Source organism: Netta rufina, assembly GCF_964035555.1.
Source record: "Netta rufina genome assembly, chromosome: 1".
NCBI classification, from domain to species: domain Eukaryota; kingdom Metazoa; phylum Chordata; class Aves; order Anseriformes; family Anatidae; genus Netta; species Netta rufina.
In genome coordinates this window covers 150,410,787-150,433,696 of record NC_140123.1, presented here as the reverse complement: position 1 = coordinate 150,433,696, position 22,910 = coordinate 150,410,787, and the positions used below count along the sequence as shown (strand labels likewise).

At 46.5% G+C, this 22,910-nt stretch overlaps 1 protein-coding gene across 1 annotated transcript in view; it reads right to left on the bottom strand.

The window, feature by feature from the left end:
• ABTB3 (ankyrin repeat and BTB domain containing 3) overlaps positions 1-22,910 on the bottom strand; it is a gene marked incomplete at its 5' end in the record, with an annotated part of 161,499 nt that overhangs the window by 57,393 nt on the left and 81,196 nt on the right. The window contains 2 exons of the mRNA XM_084296226.1: positions 1,406-1,610; positions 13,600-13,749. Of these exons, the coding sequence (XP_084152352.1) occupies positions 1,406-1,610; positions 13,600-13,749 (355 nt within the window). The remainder of the gene's footprint in view (positions 1-1,405; positions 1,611-13,599; positions 13,750-22,910) is intronic.

Genomic DNA, 22,910 nt, shown 5'->3' with positions numbered 1-22,910 from the left:
TTTTCATACTTGAGAAAAAACAGAGCAAAAAGCAAAAACCATACTCACTGAGTGACCCAAACCGGGAAAGAAACAAAATGCCATCCGAAGGAAGATGGCAAAGTTCCCAGTAACATCATTAATGCCAGAGTTTCATCTTGCATGATTTTCTATGAGCCGGTATAAAAATATTTCAGTGAAGATATCATATTATATACCGCTCACAATTATACAGATGATGACATACTCAAATGCTGCTTTTAAGATGCAAACCCCACAGTGAAACAATAACCAAGCCCCGTACATGCGGCTGTCAGGGCATGTGTGCAAATCAGAGTTTGGCTCACAAATACGGCACGATATAGAATATATACATCAGGACATAAATGTGGAGTTCAGCTTCAAAAAAAACCTTGCATATGCACCACCATGATACACATCCTGAAAATAAATCTCCGTTGCTTTCCAAGCACTGGTCACTCCTCTCATCTCCTTAGTGGTGATCGCTGGTTTTGGGCAGGGAAATAGCACGACATGCCTCAGGCCACAAGCAGAGGCAGAGCTTGGCTCACATTACTAGAGAGGCTGCTGGGTTTTTGACAAGATGACTTTATTTGCTTGGCTGGAAAGCTGTCCTGGTTGCCCTCTGCTGTGCCTTGATGCTAAGCGACTGTTGCCCTCTGAGCAAGGGGATCAGCTGCCCTGTGCCAGGCACCCTGCATGCCCGTAGGCATTTGGTCACCCCGTCACTGGTTTCAGCAGCATCTCCTCCTCCTCCTCACCTTACAGAAGACCTTGAGTCAGGACGAAGCCGCACAATTGCCTCCCCTGCGCTGGTTGTCACAAGAGGGTGGATGAAAGCAGCAGAGCCAGATCTGGCCATGTCCCCAGCAGGATGCCTCGCCAGTCAGGCAGGGGTTCACAGCCCCCGGGTTAATCCTGCACTGGGTACACATCACGCCTGGGCACCTGGCATAGCTGGGGCCCTGCGTCTTTAACAGCCCCTCCTCGCTGCACAGTACTCTATTCATTTTCCACTTCCCAAATCACAGCTGTCAGACCCTATTAATGTGTAGAAAAACACATTTAAACCCAAACCTGCTAGGCCCGAAATAGAAGTTCTCATTTTCTTTTCCAAAACACAGAATAGCTGAGCAACAAAGAAAGAAAACGGAAATCTCTACCAAGTGCACATCTGGAATCAATTTGCTGTATGTAGCCACTGGGTGTCACTTTTGATATATATTGGGTCAGCCATGGAGCACTTCAGCAAGAGAAACGGATTTCAAAAAGGTGATCCCAAACCAAAACAGACTGCTCGGCAGCCTCCTATGCACAAGCTGTAATTAGCAATTAGCCAGCAACGCTGATTTATCAGCGAAACGTCTTCACAGAGATATTAAATACACCGTGAGGTGGCTCTTACCTCTCAGTCTGCAGCGTGACTTTGGATGGCTCCACGTTTGGGTTCTCCCACTCCATCTGCGGGCAGTGCATGAAGTAGCAGAGGGTGTACAAAGCCTCGGGCTCCCAGTAGAGCGACCCCTGCTTCTGGTGCATCGGCGTGCCGTTCCCGTGCTGCTTGGCGTTGAGCGGCTGGAGGTGGTGCATGGCTCGGGACACCAGGTCACCTGGAAAGCAAGATTAGGGTGAGCACCACACTTTTAGCCCTCTTTCCTTCCCTCACACTGCCACCTTTCCCCAGTTTTTCAAACCAAGAGATGCACCAGGCTGTTTTCCCCTGCCGTTTAAGCTCAGGTATGTAACCAGGAAAAGGTAGAACAGGATCCTGTGCGCTCATTATTCATCGCCAGTTCTGACTTTGCCTGGTTGTTTACAGTGTGGTGACATACCTGGGCTGCAGACAAGCCCCCGAAGGCCTGCAGGGACGTGTTTCTGTGAATACAATGCAGTCTCTGCTCATCCAGCCCATCCATCAACAGCTTCTCTACGGGGATCTTACAGGGGACAGTCCCAAAGGCCTTCCCAAAGTCCAGGTAGCCAATATCTGCTGCTCCCCCTCATCTACCGACCCAGTCATTTCCTGGCAGTGGGGACAATGCAGAGTGGCCCCAAACTCTGCATTCTTGTGGTTAGGTAGTGCCAGGGAAATCCTGGGGCAGCCACGCACATCCCAGCACGCTGCCCTGGGTGCCTGCCCAAATCCCAGCCCCTTACCCCATAGGGGTGGTTGCTGCCCCTAAAACAAGGAGGGCCACACCTATGGATGGACCTGTGAGCAGAGCTGGTCCCACGGCTCTGAAAAACGAGGCTTCAGGCAGTACCATCAGAAATGTGCAAGCCGAAATTACAATTTTTAAGCCCAGGCTGGTCTAGGAAACTTCATAATGTTAGCAGAACAGGAAATCTGAGACGCGGGCCCACCTGAGCTGTTCAGGGGACCAGGGAACAGAAAATGGCCCATCAGAAAGATGCTCGTTGTCTCCCTCTACGATCATGTGGTGCCGAAAGTTTCCTCGCATTACAGGTAAGGGAAATAAGCTGCACCATGCAGACCGTGATCGGCAGACCCAGCAAATGAGATTCGGTTAGCAGGCAAATGTAGAGGCAGAAGCACCGACTCTCTAAGCACTATACTGCTTGTAACTAATTAGCTAAAAGATGTCCCTCTGAGGCAGTGGGTTTTACGATGTTAGCTGTCTAGTGACCACTATATAAAAGGCAGCAAAACAATTTTGGTCATAAACGGCCTGTTTTCACGTGTTCAAATCATTCTGAAGGTTCTTTGGGGGAAAATAATGATTTCTGATCAAATCAGATGGTTTGTTTTAAATGAAAATCTTAGCAAAAGCCCTTTGGGTCATTCTTGAGCTATACAAAAGCAAGTGATAGGGAAAAGAAGGCATAATTTTCCCATTCGAAGAAAAACTCACACACTTCCTTTTATTTAGTTTTCCCAAATGACCACTGAGCACTGAAACTTGGAAGGAAAAGTTGGAAACGTACACTGAGGTAGGAACGTAACACCAGATCTGAAAGCAAACCAAAACAACAAAAAAAGCTGAACAATGAGCCTACAGACAAGCTTCAAGAAGCATTTTGCTTGTGTGCAAGGTAGAGAAAAAGCTTTTTTTTCTCCCCCAAAAAATCCCACCCCTGTTAACACATCACAGTACCTCCTCTCTCTGTCCAGCCTGACTTGCACAGGGAACGCTGCTGCTGCTGCTGAGATAATGTGCAGCAGGGAGAAGAGAAACATCTCACTGAAAAACGTTCAGCCCAATCCTCCAAAAACACAGTCTTAAAACCATGAGCAGACGAAAACCACTGGCATGAGAAAACTGCCGAGTCCATGATTTCAGGGTTTTGACACAATTTTTGCTGCACTCTGCAATATTCTTCTGATTCAAAGCTTTCATTTAAAAATAGTTTCTGCCTTTTCCCCCTGCCAGGAAATTGCCATGATAGGACCAATCTTGCAGCCCTGCATGCTCATAATTTCCAAGAGAAGCTGTGCATGCAGAAAGCCTGCAGAATCAGGTCCCCGAGAGGCACAGATGTGCCTCTGAGATGATTAAACAGTCCTGCTCAAAATCATCTGCAGTCGAGGAGCAGCAGCAGGAAAGTTTGGGACAGCCATCACTCATCCCGTTTTGTCACAGCAGAAGTGCATTGCCAAGACACACACGGGGACACTCAACTGCTAGCAACATCACCGAGAGCAGAAGTCAAATCTTTTTTTCTGCAAAAGGAATGAAGATTGTGTAGAAGTGCTAAGTGCAACATCCAGGTTTAGCAATAATTGCAAAAGCAGAAAAAAAAAAAAGAGTTGCACTAAATTCAGTCTTTTCAGGCCCAAGGCACCACGGCAATGCAGCATGTGGTTACGGTTAAACACATGACCGGTCCTCGTTAAGTGGATTGGGATGGCACGCATCAGAGAACTCCTCTGGTTTCTGTACCACCAGATGAATAAAATCAGGGCACAGTTTAGGCCAAGGCTCAGCCAGCAGCATTACTTCACCCACGTTCCTCATCAAGCGCCGGGGCAGTGCGACTCGTATGACACATCCAGCACTGGGGGAAGCGGCACGGTGAGTAAGGAGGAGCAGCAGCAGCAGGAATGACGTGCGCAGGGCAGCCAGCTCAGCATCGCTGCTGATGCAAGCCTGGAGGGACTCGAGCCTCACTGGAATCGATGGCAAAACTGCAATCAATTTCACTACGACCGGGAGTTCATCCTTTTATTCTGTATTTCCTCAACTGCTTCGTAAGGAAGTCAAACCAATTCATGCCATTAAAGCTCAATTAATGCTTCTTATGTATAAAGCATCATTTAATTACATTATACCAAGAATTGATCGGCTTAGATCTTGCTATTCCCTTTGCTATGTTATCTCTGGTTACACTTGAAATACAGGCTCTACCAACAATTATTATAACATTCCTCCATCGGAGACAACTCAAGGCTTAAATAATCAATACCTATAAAGCACTGAGCTTCAGAGAGGGCAGTAAGCAAGCAGAAAAAGCCACATTATGATCTTGCTGTCTACCAGGCGAAGCACTGAGCGGAGGACAGGGATCTCAGGTTTCTATTTCATTCTGCTGTGTAACCTTGCAGCAGCCACCGCACCCCCCCCGAGCCCTTCTCCTCCTCCAGCCACATCCTGTTACAGAGCCAAATCTTCAGGGCAGAGCTGGGGTCTGTGCACATCAGGGCTGAGGATGGAGCTGGCAGGTGTGCGTGCACTGTACAGCAGTATTTATGCACAGACTGCAAAATGTAGGGTAGCATAACAACTGGTTTGAGATGTACGTGTGCTGTGTCAGACCCCAACGCGTTTTGAGGTACCTGTTCCTCCTTGCTAAGGTGCTTTTGGTCCGCAATCCATCTGAGGAGCAGACCGGGGAACCCAACTGCCTGCTGACGAAACCCCTCGCCAATGTTACTATCGTTTTAATTTAAACCAGATAAACATTTCCACAATTTGTGCAGCACGAGCCAAACGAGCCGCCGCACAAACTGCTCCGCTGGCAGAGCCGCGGAGAGCAGGCATCACATCGCGTGGGACGGACCAGGAGACGAACAGGCTCGGGAGGGAGGATGTTGGTGCTGCCAGAGCTTGGGAGACAGCAAAGACAGGAGCAGGCCCCAGGCTGGAGATCGGCAGCCCTGAGGAGAAACAAGGTGGTGGACATAGCTGGCAGCAAAGGAGGGGAGAAACCAGCACCACGCGAGCCTCCAGCATTTCGTCCCCCCCACGACCACGAGAGGCATGGCCCACTGCTGCTGCTGTGAATTCAGAGCTTTGTGGGAAGGCGAGACCCACATACATTGGATTTAGAGATTCAGAGCATTACGTAAGGCGCGTGCCGTGACACGGGCCTGGTTTGAGGCCATACTGAATATTTAAGGAACAGCTCCACTGACTGCAGGCCGGAGATGTGATGTGACAGGGAAAGTTCAGCTGCACGGGGGTGGTACGTTCAGCAACCCACAGCACACAGCCCGGCTGCTCGAGCCCTCTCGACAGCGACCAGCTAAGCATTTTTTTTTGCCTGTGTTTGCCTCCAGTAAAAGCCGTTCTCAGCGCTGTGACTATTTCAGAGCCCAATGCTTACAGAATAACAGATCGATCTCAAGTCTTGTAATAAACAATGGGGAAAAAAGAAGGAAAACAGAGGAGGAAATCATAGATGCCCATTACCCACTTCTGAGAAGCTTCCTGCAGGATTTTATGATCTAGCTTGATGGACTTGATCACGGTTTTCAGAGGGATAGCCTTGCAAAGCCTACATTGTTCAGCTGGGTGTGTGCTTGCATAACCATGGCCATAACCACGACAGGTGAATGACAGTGGACAAATCCTCACAGAGCCACTCCCGATGACACCTACCTCAAGTTTTTCTTGTTCCAAGAACATGCTCTAAAGCCTTAAGAACAACTTGTAAACAGTGTTCCTGCACACTGATAACAAGGCACACACTTGTTCAGCCCACGTCTTTCCTTCAAAGCCCAGGGGAGGGACCCCAAATTGTCCTGTTAGGGCATGGTGCAAAGCAGCAGGCCGTGTTTCTAGCACACCAGGTGATGGCCTCCTGCCAGCAGCACCCATCAGTGCAGTAACAGCGCTCTCTGCTCACCCCTCCAGGACTCTGGTTTGTGTGCAGCCTGCTCTGGGGAATCGTGCCCTGTGGTGGAGCTTGTTGACAGTGAGTATTGCTGCTTTGCTGTGCTACCTGGATGAGGATGAACATGTTCTCCCAACAGAGCAGGCCAGAGCCACGAAACAGACCTTCAGATCTGTCACCACCCTCCTGTGATCTGTCCACATCATCAAGAGAAGTGCTGGCCACAGAGCTGCACTCCAGGCGCCAACTTGCACAGCATGGCCAGCAGCTTTCAAAGTCTGCCCTGTTGCAAGCACACGACTCAGATTCAAAACTCACTTTCTTGACATGGATTTGCTTTGCAGCTCGGTGCAAAAACCTTGGATCTATGTATGGCTTTTGCTGAGGGCAGACCGTATTGAAAACATGAGTTATGAGCCTGATAATAAACCAAGATCCACCCAGGCTGATTGCTATCTGGTAGCCATGGCATCCTGCATCCTTCCCACAGCGTAGTGAAGTCTCTCCTCCTTTCTGCCTGCCTGTTGCATCTGCCTTCTGTACCGATGTATTGCTAGAGTCCCCCCAGGCGTATGCCTGTAAGCACACGAATGCAGGTGCACACGAGTGGTTTAACTGTGCCTGCTGCAGGACAGCAGAGTGCCTCCAGTCATCTGCTCCGCCGGCCGCCCGAGCCATCCACACGCTTCTGTTTCCAGCAGCACTGCTCCTCCACGCTTGCTCTGCCTCCGGTACTGCACCAAGCTGCGTGTTTCAAAGGCAGCTGAACAAAAAACTGCTTGAGGAAAACCCTCCCTCAGAAGATTTACGGGAGGTCTTCGTATCGTTAACTCGAGGCCCGTCTGTACCAGGAAAGGAGGCTGCAGAAAGCTAGGGAGGGAGCGCACAGCGCAGCATCCATCGCATACCTTAACGTGTGTGTGCTCTCAGCACTGAGTGTATTCAAACACGAAGCTGTGCTATTCTTGGCGTAGTGTATAATAGATTAAAAAGCCTGGGGCTATGGGTGCACTCGGGGTGCCGTAACGTGCACCCAGTGGAATATCCCGCCTGCTGCAAATTCATCACCGAGCTCACCTTGAGATAACCTCCCCATTTCTGTCGTATCCGCCTGCCTCTGGTGCCCGCCTTGTACCCCTGTGTGAATTTGTTCCTCGCTATGCCAGGCAATCTTTTCATCTCCTAACAGCCACTTATCTCTGCAACAGAAAAGCAGAGGAAGGAGTTTGCGGTCCCAAACTCCACGTTTGGCAGCAAAAGACAGGACCAGGACACGAGCAGCCAATTTCCAAAGAGCGGCTCCCCTGTGGCCTCCGACAGATCATTTAACCTTTTATCTCAGCTTATCCCGCCATCACAAGAAGGTTCTATTTATATGACAGAGTACGTGTTTGCGTGCAGTTCAGTGTTTGCAAAGCCTTTGAAGATAGAGAAATTAAGGATTGGATATAACCCATAAAAAAGCCGCAGTAATAATTAAACCTTTTCAACTTCACATACCTACCATAATAACACTATTACCTTCAGAATCTCCTACCCAATGAGGCAAGCATAATGTTTACGTTTGATTCCCCTCATACCTTGTCAGCTCCAAACAAAACAGCCTTTGACACAGATGAGCTATTCATCTGCCAACCTAAGGCAGAGCTTTCACTCTGTCTTTCTGGACCACCGTAGTTGGATTTTTCTTTGGCTTAACCTGGAGCCACGTCTTTAAATGTTGAATTCAGAGTCCCGCATGCCTGAGCAGGCCAGCAGAAGAGTGCTCACCTTGCCCCAGCTGATTGCCTGCGGTCTGCACAGCATGGGCTGGGGTGACAACAAACCTAAGGAAGGGAAAATGCTACTTTAAGGGTCCATACCTTGAAGGTGATTTATGAGGAGGAGTCCTGAGCTGATACACTGGGGCTATCAGAGGAGGGTGGTGGAGGGTTGGAGCTCCAGAATCGCCCACCCACCAAGGTGATGATCATATTGTCAGTGGTGATGGCTGTATTGTCACATCCAGAGTGCCCACTGAAGCCACCAGCTCTATGGCCAAACCCCACACTGCAGGGAGCACTGCCATCTGAACTGCAGGGCTCAGTCAGTATCTCTGCCTAGTTCTGCACTGCACAAACCTAACTGCTATAGAGGAAAAGTTTTGGTGCTCTCTGGTGCTGCTTAGTCTGAGATACCTGTCATACAGCGCTTTTGTTCTGGCAGTAAATAAGCACTGGGCTTACAACAATGCTGCTTCAGATGCCACCCTTCCAGCAAGCACCCTTAGCCTGGCATTTGCTTCTAAACCTGTGTTTAACCTCTTATTTACAAGACATGAATCAATTCGTAAGGCTCCTGCAGTCCTCCCTCCTGTTAGTTGTGGAGGATTGAGACTAGATGAAAAGGCAAGGGAGGAGATGCCGACTTTCATCATCTCCTTGGCTGGGGCTGCGAGGAGAAATGAAAAACAGCATTGGTATGTGCAAGCACATTGCTACTTACACTTGAGCAGTAACCCTTTCTTTCATCCCTAGTGTGCCAAGAGGTACTGCGAGTCTGTTATTTTGGAAACGTATACCTTCAGCACTGCGGAGGCAAAGAGAGGATGATGGGGAAGGGCAGCATCTTTCCAATGGCAAAAAGAAAAACCTCGCTGAGATTGAGTAGTGATGTGGAGGAAATACCAGCTTGAACGTCAGATCTGGGAGCTGCTGAAGTGAAATATCGTTCAAAGGCTAAAAAGCTCTGAGATCAGCAGTGTTAAGTAACACCCACATCTTCAGATTATCCTAGTTTGAAATAAAAGCACCTACTTATTGCTATTAACACTCGAGAGTAATGCCCCCACTACTACCAGTCACCATGCTTTGCTCAAGACTGGGTGGCCAACTTCCCACCCAGGAGAGCCAGTGAACTGCCCATCCCTGGACTCAAAGCAGTTTTCTTCTTCTCTGACCTGAAGACATCCATGAAGGCATGGTTTGGGTGGCATCCTAACCTACAGTTTAGTCCTCTGTGCCCCTCGATGACACAGTCCTTCTGGAGCCTTTCCCATGGCCTCATCACGGGGTGGTTTTCCCAGCTCGGCCCTACACTAACACCTTATTCTCCCAAAGGCAGGAACATTTCTTGGTGCTGAGGGGTGCCCAGCATCCCCTAAAGCTCTGCTCCTTCTTGTCACCACCTTTGAGCACACAAGAGAGAGGGTCCTTCTTCATCCAGCACAGCAGAGACCTCCAGCTGTAAGACTCACCCCTTCTGCATCCAGTCTCCGAGCTGGCACCAGTATTTTTGGACGGGTGATGAATAGGTGAGTTGGGAGTGTTACGCAGTTAAATATAACAAATGTCTGTGGATTGCAAACACGCACATAAAGAAGTTAGGAGAAAAATTCAAAGGTCAAAACGCAGTATCACAGGATCTCTCAACAGCCAGAGCTCTCACTAATATTCCTCTGTTTATCTGTTCTGTTCATTTTTCCCTCTTTGAAGAGGAAGGAAATGAGAAACTGGAAATCCAGAAGAATTCCCCAAACTTTCTGAAAAATAGACCAGTTCCTGTTTTCCTCCAGGTCTGGTCTAGAAACACGGGAAACTAGGAAAAAGTGGAGAAAAAAAAAAAAAAAAAGCTTTGTCAAATACTTTTCTAAAAATAAACAGTGAAATACTGTCAGGCTACTGTTTAAAATCCTATTATTTCTGCTGTGCTTCAGTTCTTCCCAATGTTCTCTAAATAATATGCATTTCAAATGAAATTACATTATTTTAAAACACACTGTAGTAGGCAATTACAATTCCTGAATACTAAATGCCAATATAACATAGACCAAATTTATTGTTGTTTCTTAACTTTGTGCCATGTTCATTATATTTTAATGAATAAGGTTTCACATTAATTTTTCAAGCCTTTTCCTCAGAATCACGTATTACTTCAGTAATTGCGGTACAGAATTAGGTCTCTATTCACATTCTCCTCCTGTGTCCTAGAGACAAAACCTTGCTTTGATTTTCCCAAAGTCAGCAACATCACTTCTTCTTCCTGGTTTTGGGAGAGCTGCACTACGTTGTCCAGTGACAACCAGTGCCCACACCACAGCATCCAAGCTGCTAACCCCATGAGATGCCAGCAGAGGTGCCACCAGGCCAGGGCAAGCACGGTCTGGGGGCACCAGAGCAGTGTCCATGAGTCTGGTTGCACCTGAGGACCCCTCACTGAAAGCCAACCTTCACCTGCACAAGGGATGTTGGTACCATCCCTCTATGGCTGTGTTCATCACCTCCCTTTTCCCTTTTTTCTCTTGCCTCTGTCCCCATCTGGGGACTCTGGGGAGATGCAGCCCACCTAAATGGTCTTTTCTAACGTGTTGTCAGCACACCCGAACAAATGCTGATATTGCTTATCCTCAAAAACCCTGGTGAAAGCATCCTAAGAAGCAGTTCTTCAGTACGACAGCAGATACAGCACCTGTCTGCCACACCAGACAATTTCTGTATTGCTTAAAGGAATGACACAGCCAACACCAGTAATTCCTCTTACGCTGCAGCTAAAAGGCAGGACTTTTCCCCAGAAAATCTTCAGCCCTTTTACTGCATAACCACTCATCAGTCCTCAACGGAAAAGGAAGAGGAAAGAAAACAGAAGTAACAAAACTGGGGGGAGAGAACGTGAAGGAAGCAGACAAAATGAGGGTACCACGTACAGGAGGCAAGGCTACCACACCACACCGTGCTTTCCGCTTAGGATAACTCACTCTATTTCCCACCTGGGACAGAGACAAAGGTTGGGAAGAAACTGAGCGGATTTGAGCAGAAATACAGACGCCAGCCAGTCAGCGGGCCCCGCTTGCCAGCTGTCGTCTTCCAGGGGACAGATTCGATTTCCCGTTGTCCACGTCCCCAGCAGCTAGGCAGCTGGTCACGCTGCTCCGTGCGAGGATGCCAGGCAGAACCGAGAGCAAGGGATGTCTTTCTTTCATTTACGTGCGCTGGTTAATTCTGCATGCTTGCAACACTTTAATTATTAATGTTGATAAACTATAGGAAATCTCATTCAGTTAGAATTACTGGGATTCTTCCCTCGGAGATAAAATGAAGTTGCTTTATTGCAAGATCACTCTGCCCTTGTCTTTTTTCTGTGCAGTTATGAAGAACACAGAAATTAAGTCCTGGCTCCTGGGACGTTGCCTGTGGACACATGCTCGGGGTCTACTCGCTATGCTGCTCCAGCAGGTCAGGCTTTTGTCCTTGCCACTCCTGGTTTCCACCTCCCCCTCCTCTTTACAATTCCCTCCCATTTCAGAGTCTCACCCATTCCCTTGATTCACCCCCACAAGAGTGGGGGCTTTGACATACGTAACCCTTCCCTCACATCCCACTTCTCCATGCCAGAGCTTGCTACATCCTCTTCTCTCTCTGCCGTGCCAATTCTAAGGCTCTACCACCTCCCACCCCGCACTGTGGCAATGATAAATCCCCCTTCACCTCCTCCCTCCCCGCCGAGGTGCTGTGGTGCCCAGGTGCTCCCCCCTGGCTCAGCCCCGCTGCTCCAGGTCCTTCCCCCACGCTGCAGCTCCCCAGCCTCCCTCCACAGCACAGGCCCCCTTACACCCCCTCGTTTTCCTTCCTCTTGACGATTTTCCCCTAAATCCACCAGCTTCTGCTCACCGTGACGCCCTGCGCTTCCCTCGATGCTCCAGGATCGAGGTTTGAACTCTGCACCAGCATTGTTCCACGGCACAGATTTTTATCCGATCGAGCAGAAAGCCTTGCAAGCTTTGCCAGTTACCACTACTCCCACGATTTCTTCCACGACATGCATCTGCTTGCAGTGGATGGGGAGGTGCCCCCAGTTGTTGTCCAGAGGGCTTTCTGGAGTGCTGTCAGCCTGCTGAGAGTGCCAAGCTCTCTCTGACAGCTGCATCTAACTCCCACTGATGCTGTTTTCTTCAAGTTGGCCACCCTGAAGTGTTTTGCCTGCGCTTGGAGTCAACAGATAGACACAAAGCAAGCCATATTCGCCAAGCACTTGAATCTGAGGTAGGACTTAGAGATGACAGATTTCTAAATTTAAATGGAAATTTAAAAAATAAATAAGTGGGGGTGTGGGGAGGATGCTAAAGATCCTGTTTTCTGTATTGCATACAGTGAAACAAACAAAATAAAACAAAACAAAACAAAAAACAAACCTGAAATATCCATAGGTTACTTATTTACTAAAACACAACCATACATACTTGCAGAGAGAGAGAAGTATCATGCATAATTTACTTGGCACACGGAAAGTACTGCTGTGTATGTCACGTGTGAAATAAATAAGCATAAAGTACTTAATTTGAATTACACCAAACACCTGATTCCAGAGGCTGAGCAACGCTTCACGCTAAGGCATGCAAGTGCTCTTGGCTTGTTGACGTTTCACCAGAACACAGGAAAATTAGCAAGTTGAAAGCAGAAATTCATACTGCGGCTTGCAGACAAACGTTCATGGTGAATCCATGGGGCTCATAAAAACTGAGCCCTGATGATACGAAATGGCTACAGAGGAGGCTCCCAGTACTACAGAAAAGGCTGAGAAATTGCACCTACGATCCCAATGTGCGTTCTGTACAATGCCATCACACAACATCCAGTATTAAAAACAGCAAGCTGGGCTGCACGTATTTTCTTACATTTGACTCTGCAGTTTCTCCCCAAAAATTCATAATAGAGCTCAGAAAAAAACAGTTTTCCTGACCATAACTCTAACTGTACTGTAAACATGTGATTGGAAGGCTTCTGTCCTAATAAAAAAATCCCCCGAAGACCCTCCTGGTAACTGCAAAATCCATGCTGTATGGAAATGCACCTAGCATTTACCTTCTGCCAACAAGACATCTAGGTAGTATTCAGAAAACTGTAAATAATTCATTTATGCTGTAATCAAAATGTTCAGATTTTTACAGGTATCATAGTTTATCACCTTTCTCAAAAGGTGTTTTGATTAGTAACAAACAATTTATCTTCCAGGTGCTAATTGCTCTGGTTCAGGTTTGAGCTGTGCTTCCGTCCTCTACTGAAACTGGAGGACAAGAAGAGTGAAGAACCTTCTGTAACACAGCCAGAATGAGCTCTGCTTTAATTTGTGACTATATGCCCCTCATTTATTGAAACATTCAGCTTTTTTTTTTTGCCAGCCCATCTCAAAATGGGCAACGCAGTGAAATGAGGCAGAACACCAGTATGTCAGACATTTACAAGTCTGGCCAAGCTGTGAGGTGCTCTCAAAGGCAACATGAAATAAAGCATCCCTCACCTTTAGAAATGAGAGCAGTGAGTGCAAACAAGTTGTAGCCATTGCTATGAGACTGCGCAAGACTCCTTTCCTCCTATGGATTCACAGCTTCAGTTTCCCAACCAGCCGTGGAGCATAAACATGACTAAAATCAGCTTCCAGTGCAGTAACACACGTGTCCCTTTGTCACCCCTCTGTACAACCAGTTAACGAAGGTGGCTTTGCTTTACCTCGAGGAAAGAAACCCAAACATCATAGCAACCTCGCACTTACTGAGTTCGGCGATGCTCCCCACGCGCGTAGCCAGTAAAGACTGCTCGATGGTCCTCAGCTCTGACTGGCTGAACATCTGCACTTCCCCGGGCTTGTTTGATCGCTGCTGGTCTTTGTGAAGGTTCAAGCTGTCCGGCAGGCAGAGGACACCTACAGTGAATTAAAAGAAAAAGAGAAGTCCCATGTAATTTCAGCCACTATTGCTGTCACCACCGCCGCATCCTTCTGGGGACTTTCCAAGAGGCAGCCCGTGTGTGCAGAGCTCAAAGACAATAAACATTTATAAGTCACTGTCACAGATGACTCATGCTCTCAGAAGTGACCCTCATTAACTCTTCTGAATATCCTCAAGTCCCTCATGATGTCACCTAGGGATAATTATTACAGAAAATCCCAAAGAACTGTCCAAGGCGGAGGTCAAGAGGCTTCTGAAGAAGCCTTCGAGAAACTACTCCAAAACCGAAGGAGTTTAATGGAAAACGGTATCTCAGCAGCACAGTTCTTACAGATTGACTTTAAAATGGGGTATGGAAATGATGATACGTTTATAGGATTTTCCTATACAGGGAATTCCAGCAACAATTGCCAAAATAATGGGTGGTGTCAAGGTGCTTGCAGTGTCACTGATGAGTCTACTGCACGTCTTTTGTAAATACAACTCCTCACAACTGAACTGCGTGAGCTTCGAGAACCCACTACGCAGAAGCCCTCAGAGCAGCAAATCTTTGTGGGGGAGGGCATAAGCAAAGCTACTGATGTAAAAAAACAAACGAACAAACGAACAAAAACAACTTATGTTGCACACATCCATGCAGAAACAAGTCACTTTTTTGCCACGCTATCGAACCCCTCAGGCGCAGACAGAGGGCACACGTTTATTAATCAAAATCGCTGTCATGCTACAAAACAGAACTTATGTACAAGAGTGGATGGCTCATTACCATCCTTGAGTAACAGATGAATTGAAGTCCAGCTTGGACAGCAAGCTCTCCTCCCTTCCCAAGGCCTCTGAATGGGCAGCTATGGCCATGCTTGTCCACAGCTTCACCTCCAAATCCCTCTGGGACGCACACGGGTGGAGACCCACAGGAGGCAGTGGGATTGCACCTCTTTATGGCAACTAAATTCCATCCTATCTCTAACTCTGGGATTTATGATTTGCTTTGAAAAGAAGATAGAATAGGAAATGTTTTTTTTTTTCAATTAGTTTTAGTATTCATTCCTTTTAAGTGTGAGGGAGAAGTTTTACCCTCACTAGCTGAGCAAACACTTCACAAAATACCTTTACAAAATGCCTTAAGAAGGAGGGGCATGTCTGGTGCCTTCAGAGGGAAGAACTCGCTGAGCTTCCCAGCTCAGAAAGCAACTGGCACCTAACTCCACTCACCAATGATCTGCCAATAGGTATAAAACACCTTGTTTCCTCCACCAGCCTCACCTCCATCACCTCCCTGCCTGCAAAGAGTCCAGTCTAAAAGTCCTGCTTGCAGCACAGACCTAAAAACACCCATCCTGGGAGAAAAGAGGAGACACAGGCTCAGTGTGCATGAACAAACCAAAAAGCAGAGGGTATACACAGGAGAAACTGGGACCGAAGGTGTTGTGTACCATGGCCGTAAGACAGCAAGCTAACCAGGCTCTCCCTCCCCACATGACAGCAACACCAGAGCAAATTCCCTGCTTGAACACCGGGGATGGAAGAGCAGCAGTGGCCGTAATCCCAACCCTGGCTCCAGGCCCAGGGTTGTGGCAACCCCGGGCAAACCCCATGCACGTGTGGAGGGTCGCGGGAGAGGAGTACGACTTGCGGGGAGCACCCCGGAGAGAAAGATCCGGACATCTGACACAGCAACAGATGAAAGAATTGAAAGCACAGAGGTGAAGGATAAAAAGGGGCAGCAACCAAAAGCTATCAAACAAGCCTTCCAAGTTCTCTTGGGATCGCCTGGCATCTGCCTTGCACTTCCCATTTAGCGTGCCAATCGGCATTTGTATTCCGCGCACGTCCAGAGCTCGAGATGCGCAACACCTGGATCGAAAATGCAGACTTGCCGGCATATTTTAATAAGATATCTCTCTCGGAAATATTTCTCATTTATTTAGATTGCTCTTCATAATTTTAATGGCTAGAAATTAAGGCAAAATTGGTAGAGCCTTCCCTGCAGAAAACAGATGTGTAAATGATCTGCTCTAGGAGACTTCTGAAAAGTACAAATAGCTTTATGTCATCTTTAAAAAAAAAAAAATGAATATCCAGCAGGAAAATATTCTTCAGCGAAAACACACCTTAAATGTGGAAAAAAACACTCTTTTAAGATACCTTAAAAATAAAATTTAAATGGTTTTAAAAAACGTAGGATGCAGAGGAGATGTCTCTGAGTGATGAAAGCCGTGGCACATAGACATTTCATTCTCTATTTTGTCTCTGACTCCGTTCCCACAGCCAGGCTTTCCCTTACAAACAGCCCTGATGATTAATTACTCCGTTCCTTAGTGAGGGGAGGGTATTCTTAGGTTTTCAGAAGAAAAGTGCAAATGAAACGCAAAATGTGCCATTGTTAGAAAACTTAGCAAATTATAGGATATGTCACGCCAAAGGGTTTTTTGTTTTTTTCCACTTGGGGTTGCGATCAGTAAAACCATGCAATAGCCAAACATCTGATACTTACACAGCAGCTTCACAACTATAATTGACCACAGCGGGTGACCCGTGGTGCGTTGGAAGATTGTTTACAATTCTCATCATTTTGCTTCACGGGATCTGGTTTTTGCCAGTATGGAGAAAGGGAATTGCATGGCTCGGGCACACAACTCTGCCCCTCTTCTAGCTTCAACCGTTCTCCTTGAAAACGATCACTAATGTCACTAAAATGCTTTTTTTGGAAGGAAGAGTTGCTCTGTTTTTTCAGTATTTCCTGTAAAGCTCAAACGTGCTGATGGAAGACTACGGAAGGGAATTGCTCCCCCGCAAGCAGAGAGGGAGCTTGGTGAGTCAAAGAGGGAGGGGGAAAAGGTAAAAACTTTATGATTATAATATGTCTTCTTTATAAGTAGAAACAAACCAGCTTTCACTGGTTTGGCTACAGTTCAATTTCCTTATTTTAATTCCCTGCTGACTGGCATTATTCACTTGTCAGCCACGGCTTCGCTGCATTATACTTGACACGCAGGTAAGGATCTCACGTTTCCAACGGCCTGGAAAGCAGAACTTTCTTCCCTTGCTTTTTTTTGCTCTTTCGACTGTTGCTGCTGATGCTATTTGTCATTCCTAAACAAAGATTTCTGCACAGTATCTTCAGGAATAAGCTGCAGTATCTGTCTTTTCTCTCACCTGGCACTGCTAAATGTCCTTCCTTTCTGCACAGTTACTCAGCCCTGCGCGCTTCTTTGCCCAATATTTTATCCCTCATCTTCCCTCCAATTCACTCGAGGGGAAATCAGGCAGGCAGTTGTTGCAGGATGAATGCGGGGCCAGACTCGCTCGACATGCCCCTGGCTGCTCTGTGCCCCGCCGTGATGTATGGCAGCCATACGTTGCGTTTATGACTGCTATGAATCACTGGAGCAATGGGAAACAACCAAAGCACTCCTGTGTATTTGGCTTTTGCCACCTTTTGGGGTGCTTTCTGTAACCTCGGCTGTCAGAGCCTTGGGGCAGGTATCTGTCTGAAAGGAGACACACTGAGAATGGGCCAAACCCAGAGTTTGCTTTAGGAGCCGCTGTTTGCAGTTTGCCCTTGGCCTCCTCCTGCCCTGCTGTCTGTAGGTAACAGACTGAGGAGAAACACAGTGAAAATACTTTAAAATCAGCAGCAAGCCAAAGAACGTAGTGACAAGCTCCTAGTGCTCCCCTTCCAAATCTCCAGGGGAAAAAAAACAAAAACAAAAACAAAAACAAAACAAAACAAAACAACCAAAAAAAAAAACCATCACAGGGCAGATCTGATGTACAGTTAATACACTCCACATTTTTCCTGCCCTCTGGGCTCATTAGAAACACAAGCTAGAGCTCAGTCCCCAAAGACTGACAAATCCCAAACCGAAGAAGTATTGCGCAAAATGACAAAGTTACGATTGAAGATGCCCCAACTTGTAAAATAAGCAATTGTTTTAAATCCTCACTGCAAATTCTTCTGAAGCCAGGGCTTCCTGGTAACTCTGTTTTGGTTTCCCCACGCACATTCCCAGCTCTTGTGCCGGGCTGATACACCACCCTCCATCACAAGGCAGATTTTGGCACAAATACACACACATTCCTGCACGCCCTTTTCGGAGCTTGCCACGGAGCTGCCTGCGCAGACCTTGCAGCGTGGCAGAAATGAGCAAATACCCCACAAACACCCCAAATTCAGCGCTGGGCAGCAGAGGACAGAACTCGTCCCAGCTCCCTGGCAAAAAAAAGCCTGAAGGATCTGATGGCCCAGAGCAACCCCAATACTGGACACCACGTTGGCTATGCAACCTCTTCAGCTTGCAGGGCAGGAGAAAGAAGGTGTCCATAGCCCAAATTTCACCTAAATATAGAGGAATCATCAAAAAAATCTTAGCCTCCTTCACTCTTCTTCTATTATATCTGCATTTATTTATATTCCAGCTGTTGCAAGTGTTGTAAAATAGCAGATTCCTGAAGTGCTGGCCCCTACATTGCCCATATGCCAGAACTGGCAAGCAGACTCACCAGTCTTGCCAGTCAGTTTAGTCCTTGACTAAAAATATAAGCACTGTAAAGACTACAAAGCATTTGTCTTACATTTTGGAATTACTATTTTTTTCCTTTGGAAAGACTGTCACATTTTTCTCGATATATTAATTTACAGTCTGGATAGAAACTTGAAGGTTTTGCTGCTCTATTTTTTTTCCCCCTTGAACGAAGGGCTCCTATTTTCAGGAGAAAATATTTCAAAGTATCTTTGACATCCCTCTTTATCTATCTATTACATCTTAAGCAAACGTACATATCTGGAAAATAGTTTAAACTCCCACTGCAAGGAGTAGCTGGATTCTTCTAAGAGTTTATAGAGATTAAGTGTGCAGGGCAGATATCAGGCAAATTGCTCTACAAAATGAGCCTGAAAACGGTAGTTAACCCTGAACAGCCCTCAAAACGTGCTGCTGCACATCTCTCCAGTGAATGCTGGCCTCGTTTAGGAGGACTACATTCAGGAGAAGGAATTCAGTTTAATTTTTATAGCCATTTGATTTTTTAGACAGGTGTTCCTAAGGACTAGAAGGTTTTTGAGTCAAGTCTTCTGTTGTCATACACAATCTTGTGAACTTCAAAAGTTCACAAAACATCCAATCAAAAGATCTCTTTTCTTCCACAAGCTCATGAACCAAAGTATTTCCCAGCACCAGGGAGCAATCTTGAGATCTACAGCAAAAAAGCCTGCTGGAAAGAAAGGAAAGAGGCAGAACTATTGCCAATGACTTTTGCAAAAGCAACACATTTCAGCAGGTGCAAACCCCGCACGGCTGATACTCTGACATAGAAAATCTCTCTCCTGACCCCACATTTGGTGGCTGTGGCAGGCAGGAGCATGCGAGGAAGAGGCACTGTCCACATCCACAAGGGATTTTGATGCATGCTGGGGACACCAGCACTGTGATCCCGGCATCCTGACTCTACTGTTGAAGAGATGGTGAATCCAAGCTGACAAATCCCACCAAGTTGGGAAGAAACCCTCTGCTGCTTGAAGCCACCTGCACCAGGACACTGCAGCTCAGCCTGTCAAACTGACAGGCAAGGCAGATGGAAAGCATCTCGGCTTCTCCTCACAGAAATGAGACCACGGGGAAAATCTTAATGCTGATCGTATCAACCAGTGCTTTCAGTTCACTGGAGATCTGGAAAGCATTCAAGGCAAGGAGTGCGAAGTGTCTTCTTTCCACACATTCCAGCCCGGTTAAATAACAGGGAGTGGCTCTGCATGGAGAAAATGCAAAGCACTTGGGAAAGCTAGAAGGCGATAAAAAGTTTCCCTAATCAAAGTCTCAGAGTAGGGCAAAGCCTCCCGAAGGAGGAAGTGTGCAAGAGGCACAGGAGTCAGATGCAAGATCCTGTAAAGATGTCAGATGCAAAGTAATATTGCTTGGTGTGTCTTTAACACCTACTAACCAAAGACGTTAAGAAGCATTACCCGCTTTCCACTTCGCCTCTTGACTGATGTTTAGCAGGTAAAGTAATATTCATGTCTGTTTTATAGATGAAGTGAAAGTAAAACACTACAGAGCTTCGTAACTGATTCAAGGTGAAATAAGAAATGTCAGAGAAAAACCAAGAGGAGAGATAAGGCCTCTAAGTTATGCTGTTTAACCACAAGAGATCACCCTTTCTCTCTTGGAAAAATCAGTACAAGAGCAAGTGAAAAAATGCTTGAAAATGAAAGAACTGAGATTTAAAAAAAAAAAAAAAAAAAAAAAAAAAAAAAACAGCCAAAAACTTTATCAACAGCAGCAACAATTGATAAATGACAAACAGAAGTTGTGCAAACTGTAGGTTTTGGGTTCCTACCAGCAGGAACTTCACTTCCAGAACAACTGCAAAGAACAATCCCCTCAGCTACACAAGCACAAGTTTTTTTTTTTTTATTATTTCATCTGGCCAAGTTTGGAGGTTTTGTCTTAGCAATTTTGTCTCTGGCTCCTTGCAACTGGAAATTTCAGTAACTGCATATCTGGAGAGCAGTTTTTTCCAAGGATGTGCGATCGTTTTCAGGGCAGTACCCCAGCTGAGCTGGATTTGATTTCATCAAAAGCCAGAATGGATGATCATTATCCAAAGCAAAATACCTCTGTGAGATATTAGAGCAGATGTTACAGGAAGGCAAGATAATAGAATTATATTGCTACACAGGGCTGTGACATCTTTTCTTGTAAGGAGTTTGTTAGTACAACACATTCTACTTAATTGGGACGTCCTCCTTATTAGGAGCCTTCTAAGGCAATCGTTTTAGCCTAATGATAATGAGTGGCAATCACTGCTGCTTTAAATGGCATTGAAGTAACAACAATTCAGCTAAATTAGGATATATTCTGCTAGCACCAAGCAGTTAAGTGGTGCACAACCAAGTGGAACACAGGATGGATTTGATTGTTTGGGATATAAATTACAAAACAAAGAAGAATCAAAAGATTAGACCCCACTAAACATAGAAGCTAAACTCCCAGATCAGCAGCTACAGCTTTACGTTCATTTTTATTTGGATAGAAAGAAAGCAAAATCATGGTCCCGCCAAAATCAATTTGAAAATTTCAAAATCCTCAAAACTACCACCAAAGAAAAAAAAAAAAAAAAAAAAAAAAGGAGAAAAAGGAAAGTGAACATGAAGCAAACTGATCCACAAGCAAGAAAATTAATGGAGATCTATCCATCTCCTTGTGTCCCAGGTCCCTAAAGGTCTCTCCCTTGCGGTCCCTTGCGGGTGCTGCTTACTGCTGTGCATCCACAGGCTGAATGGCCAGCACATACTGATGGCAGGGCGAGCAGCAGCTGATAGAAAACTGCATTCCCCTGCCTCTCTGTGGCAAGGAGACTGATGTGCCTTCACCTACCTGGGATTTTCACCAGCTCTCTCTCTGTTGACCGTGACGTGGTGTTTTATCGACTTCACAACAGGAAAATTGCTCAACAGCAGGCTGTGATCGGCTAGACTATTCCACTGTCACAGTAACCATAAAAGTTCCAGTGCAAGTTGGGATTTTTTTGGCACAGCGATGTTTGAGCTGACACACTGCATTTATTTCACACAGAGCACCCAGCGGCTCACCCTGGTCTAAGCTATGCTGCCCTGGAAACAGCTATGGCGAGGAGAAAGGTTTTCTATCATACTCTTTGACAGGAGGCATGCAGGTAAATAAGTAATAATAATACAAAATACTGCCATCATCTTTCTTCTTTGCTACATGCAAATAAATACAATGCACGCTGCCATCAGTGACTTGATACCAGGAAGAAGTTCACAGATCGAGAGGAATTCGGAGAAAGAAAAGAGAATGATGAATGTGTTGGCAGTGCTGGCTAGCAAGGGGGCTTAGAGATGAATTTGGATGTTACAGCACGTAGCTGAACCGCGAGATGCCTCTTCCACATCGCAGCCAGCACTCAGGATGGCAGACATACCGAGAGGGGACAAGGATATGCACTGGAATAAATATGGACTGTGGAAACGGACAGCAGTACTAACTCATGCAAGGATGGGCTTGTCTAAAAACAGGCAAAATCCCCCATTAGGCTGAGAGTTCGCAGAAGGTCTAAGCCTTTGAGTCACTGAAAATGACAAAGGATGTGCTAGCGGGTTTTTATTTCACAGAAAAAAGACCTGTCAGCTGATAGCAGCAGAACAAGAGGATTCAGTGATTCAGAGCTTAATACGCTTTCCTGGAGCCCGTAATTTCCATCGCTCGTTACCGTCAGCCCCCCGAAATGCCCAGCCGCGACAGACGACTTCCTGTTCAGCAGCCCTAACGTGACCACGGCACGAAAGCCCAACTGTGCTGATAAGGCATCTTTCCAAACCAAATCAAGGCTCATCCGTTCTGTGATAAACAAATGCAGCTCATCAAGGATTAGCGAATAGGTATGTGCTCACGTCTGGTTTTTATGAGCTGCGAGTTTCCTGTAACCATGCAGGGGAAGACCTCTACGAAATGAGACTGGACCCCGTGCAAGCACATAATTCCCCTTTTTTGCAAACCTGCTATCCAGACTCCTGCACCAGGTTCTGCAGCTACAGGATGGCAGTATGAAATGCTTGATACGACAGCATTTTTTCCACCGTGTTCTCTGTGCGCTGCCATTCCTTTGGCATGGGCACTAAGCATCGGATCCCTTCAAGGGCTGGGCCCATCATTTCAATAACACTGAAGTGCTCACAATTTCTGAGCAGTTGCACTGAGTACTATACAATATACTTGGCAAGAAAACGTAGAATATCTTAAAAAATGCCTCCTCTGTTTGCTTCAGTATTTGTAAAGATTAGTTATGTCTTTTGCAGGAGAAGGAATTGTATGCCAAAATTCCTCCTTTTGCCTCAGAAACATCATCAGCTTGTTCAAAATCCATGAATAATACATAATGGCATAGACATTCAGCACTCAGACTGAATACAGGGCATTCCCAAAACAGTTACCAACCGAGCTCTTTGCGTTTTGCAGGCGGGCATGGTGTCACAGCCACAGACGGGACAGAGGAGAGGGGATCGGGGTTTTCGTGGTCTTTGTGCTCAGGAGCCAGCTATGAATGCCAATGCTTATGGAAGCCGTCCTTACAGGAATTCACAGCAGTGAGACATCTGACCTTACCAGGGCAGGGT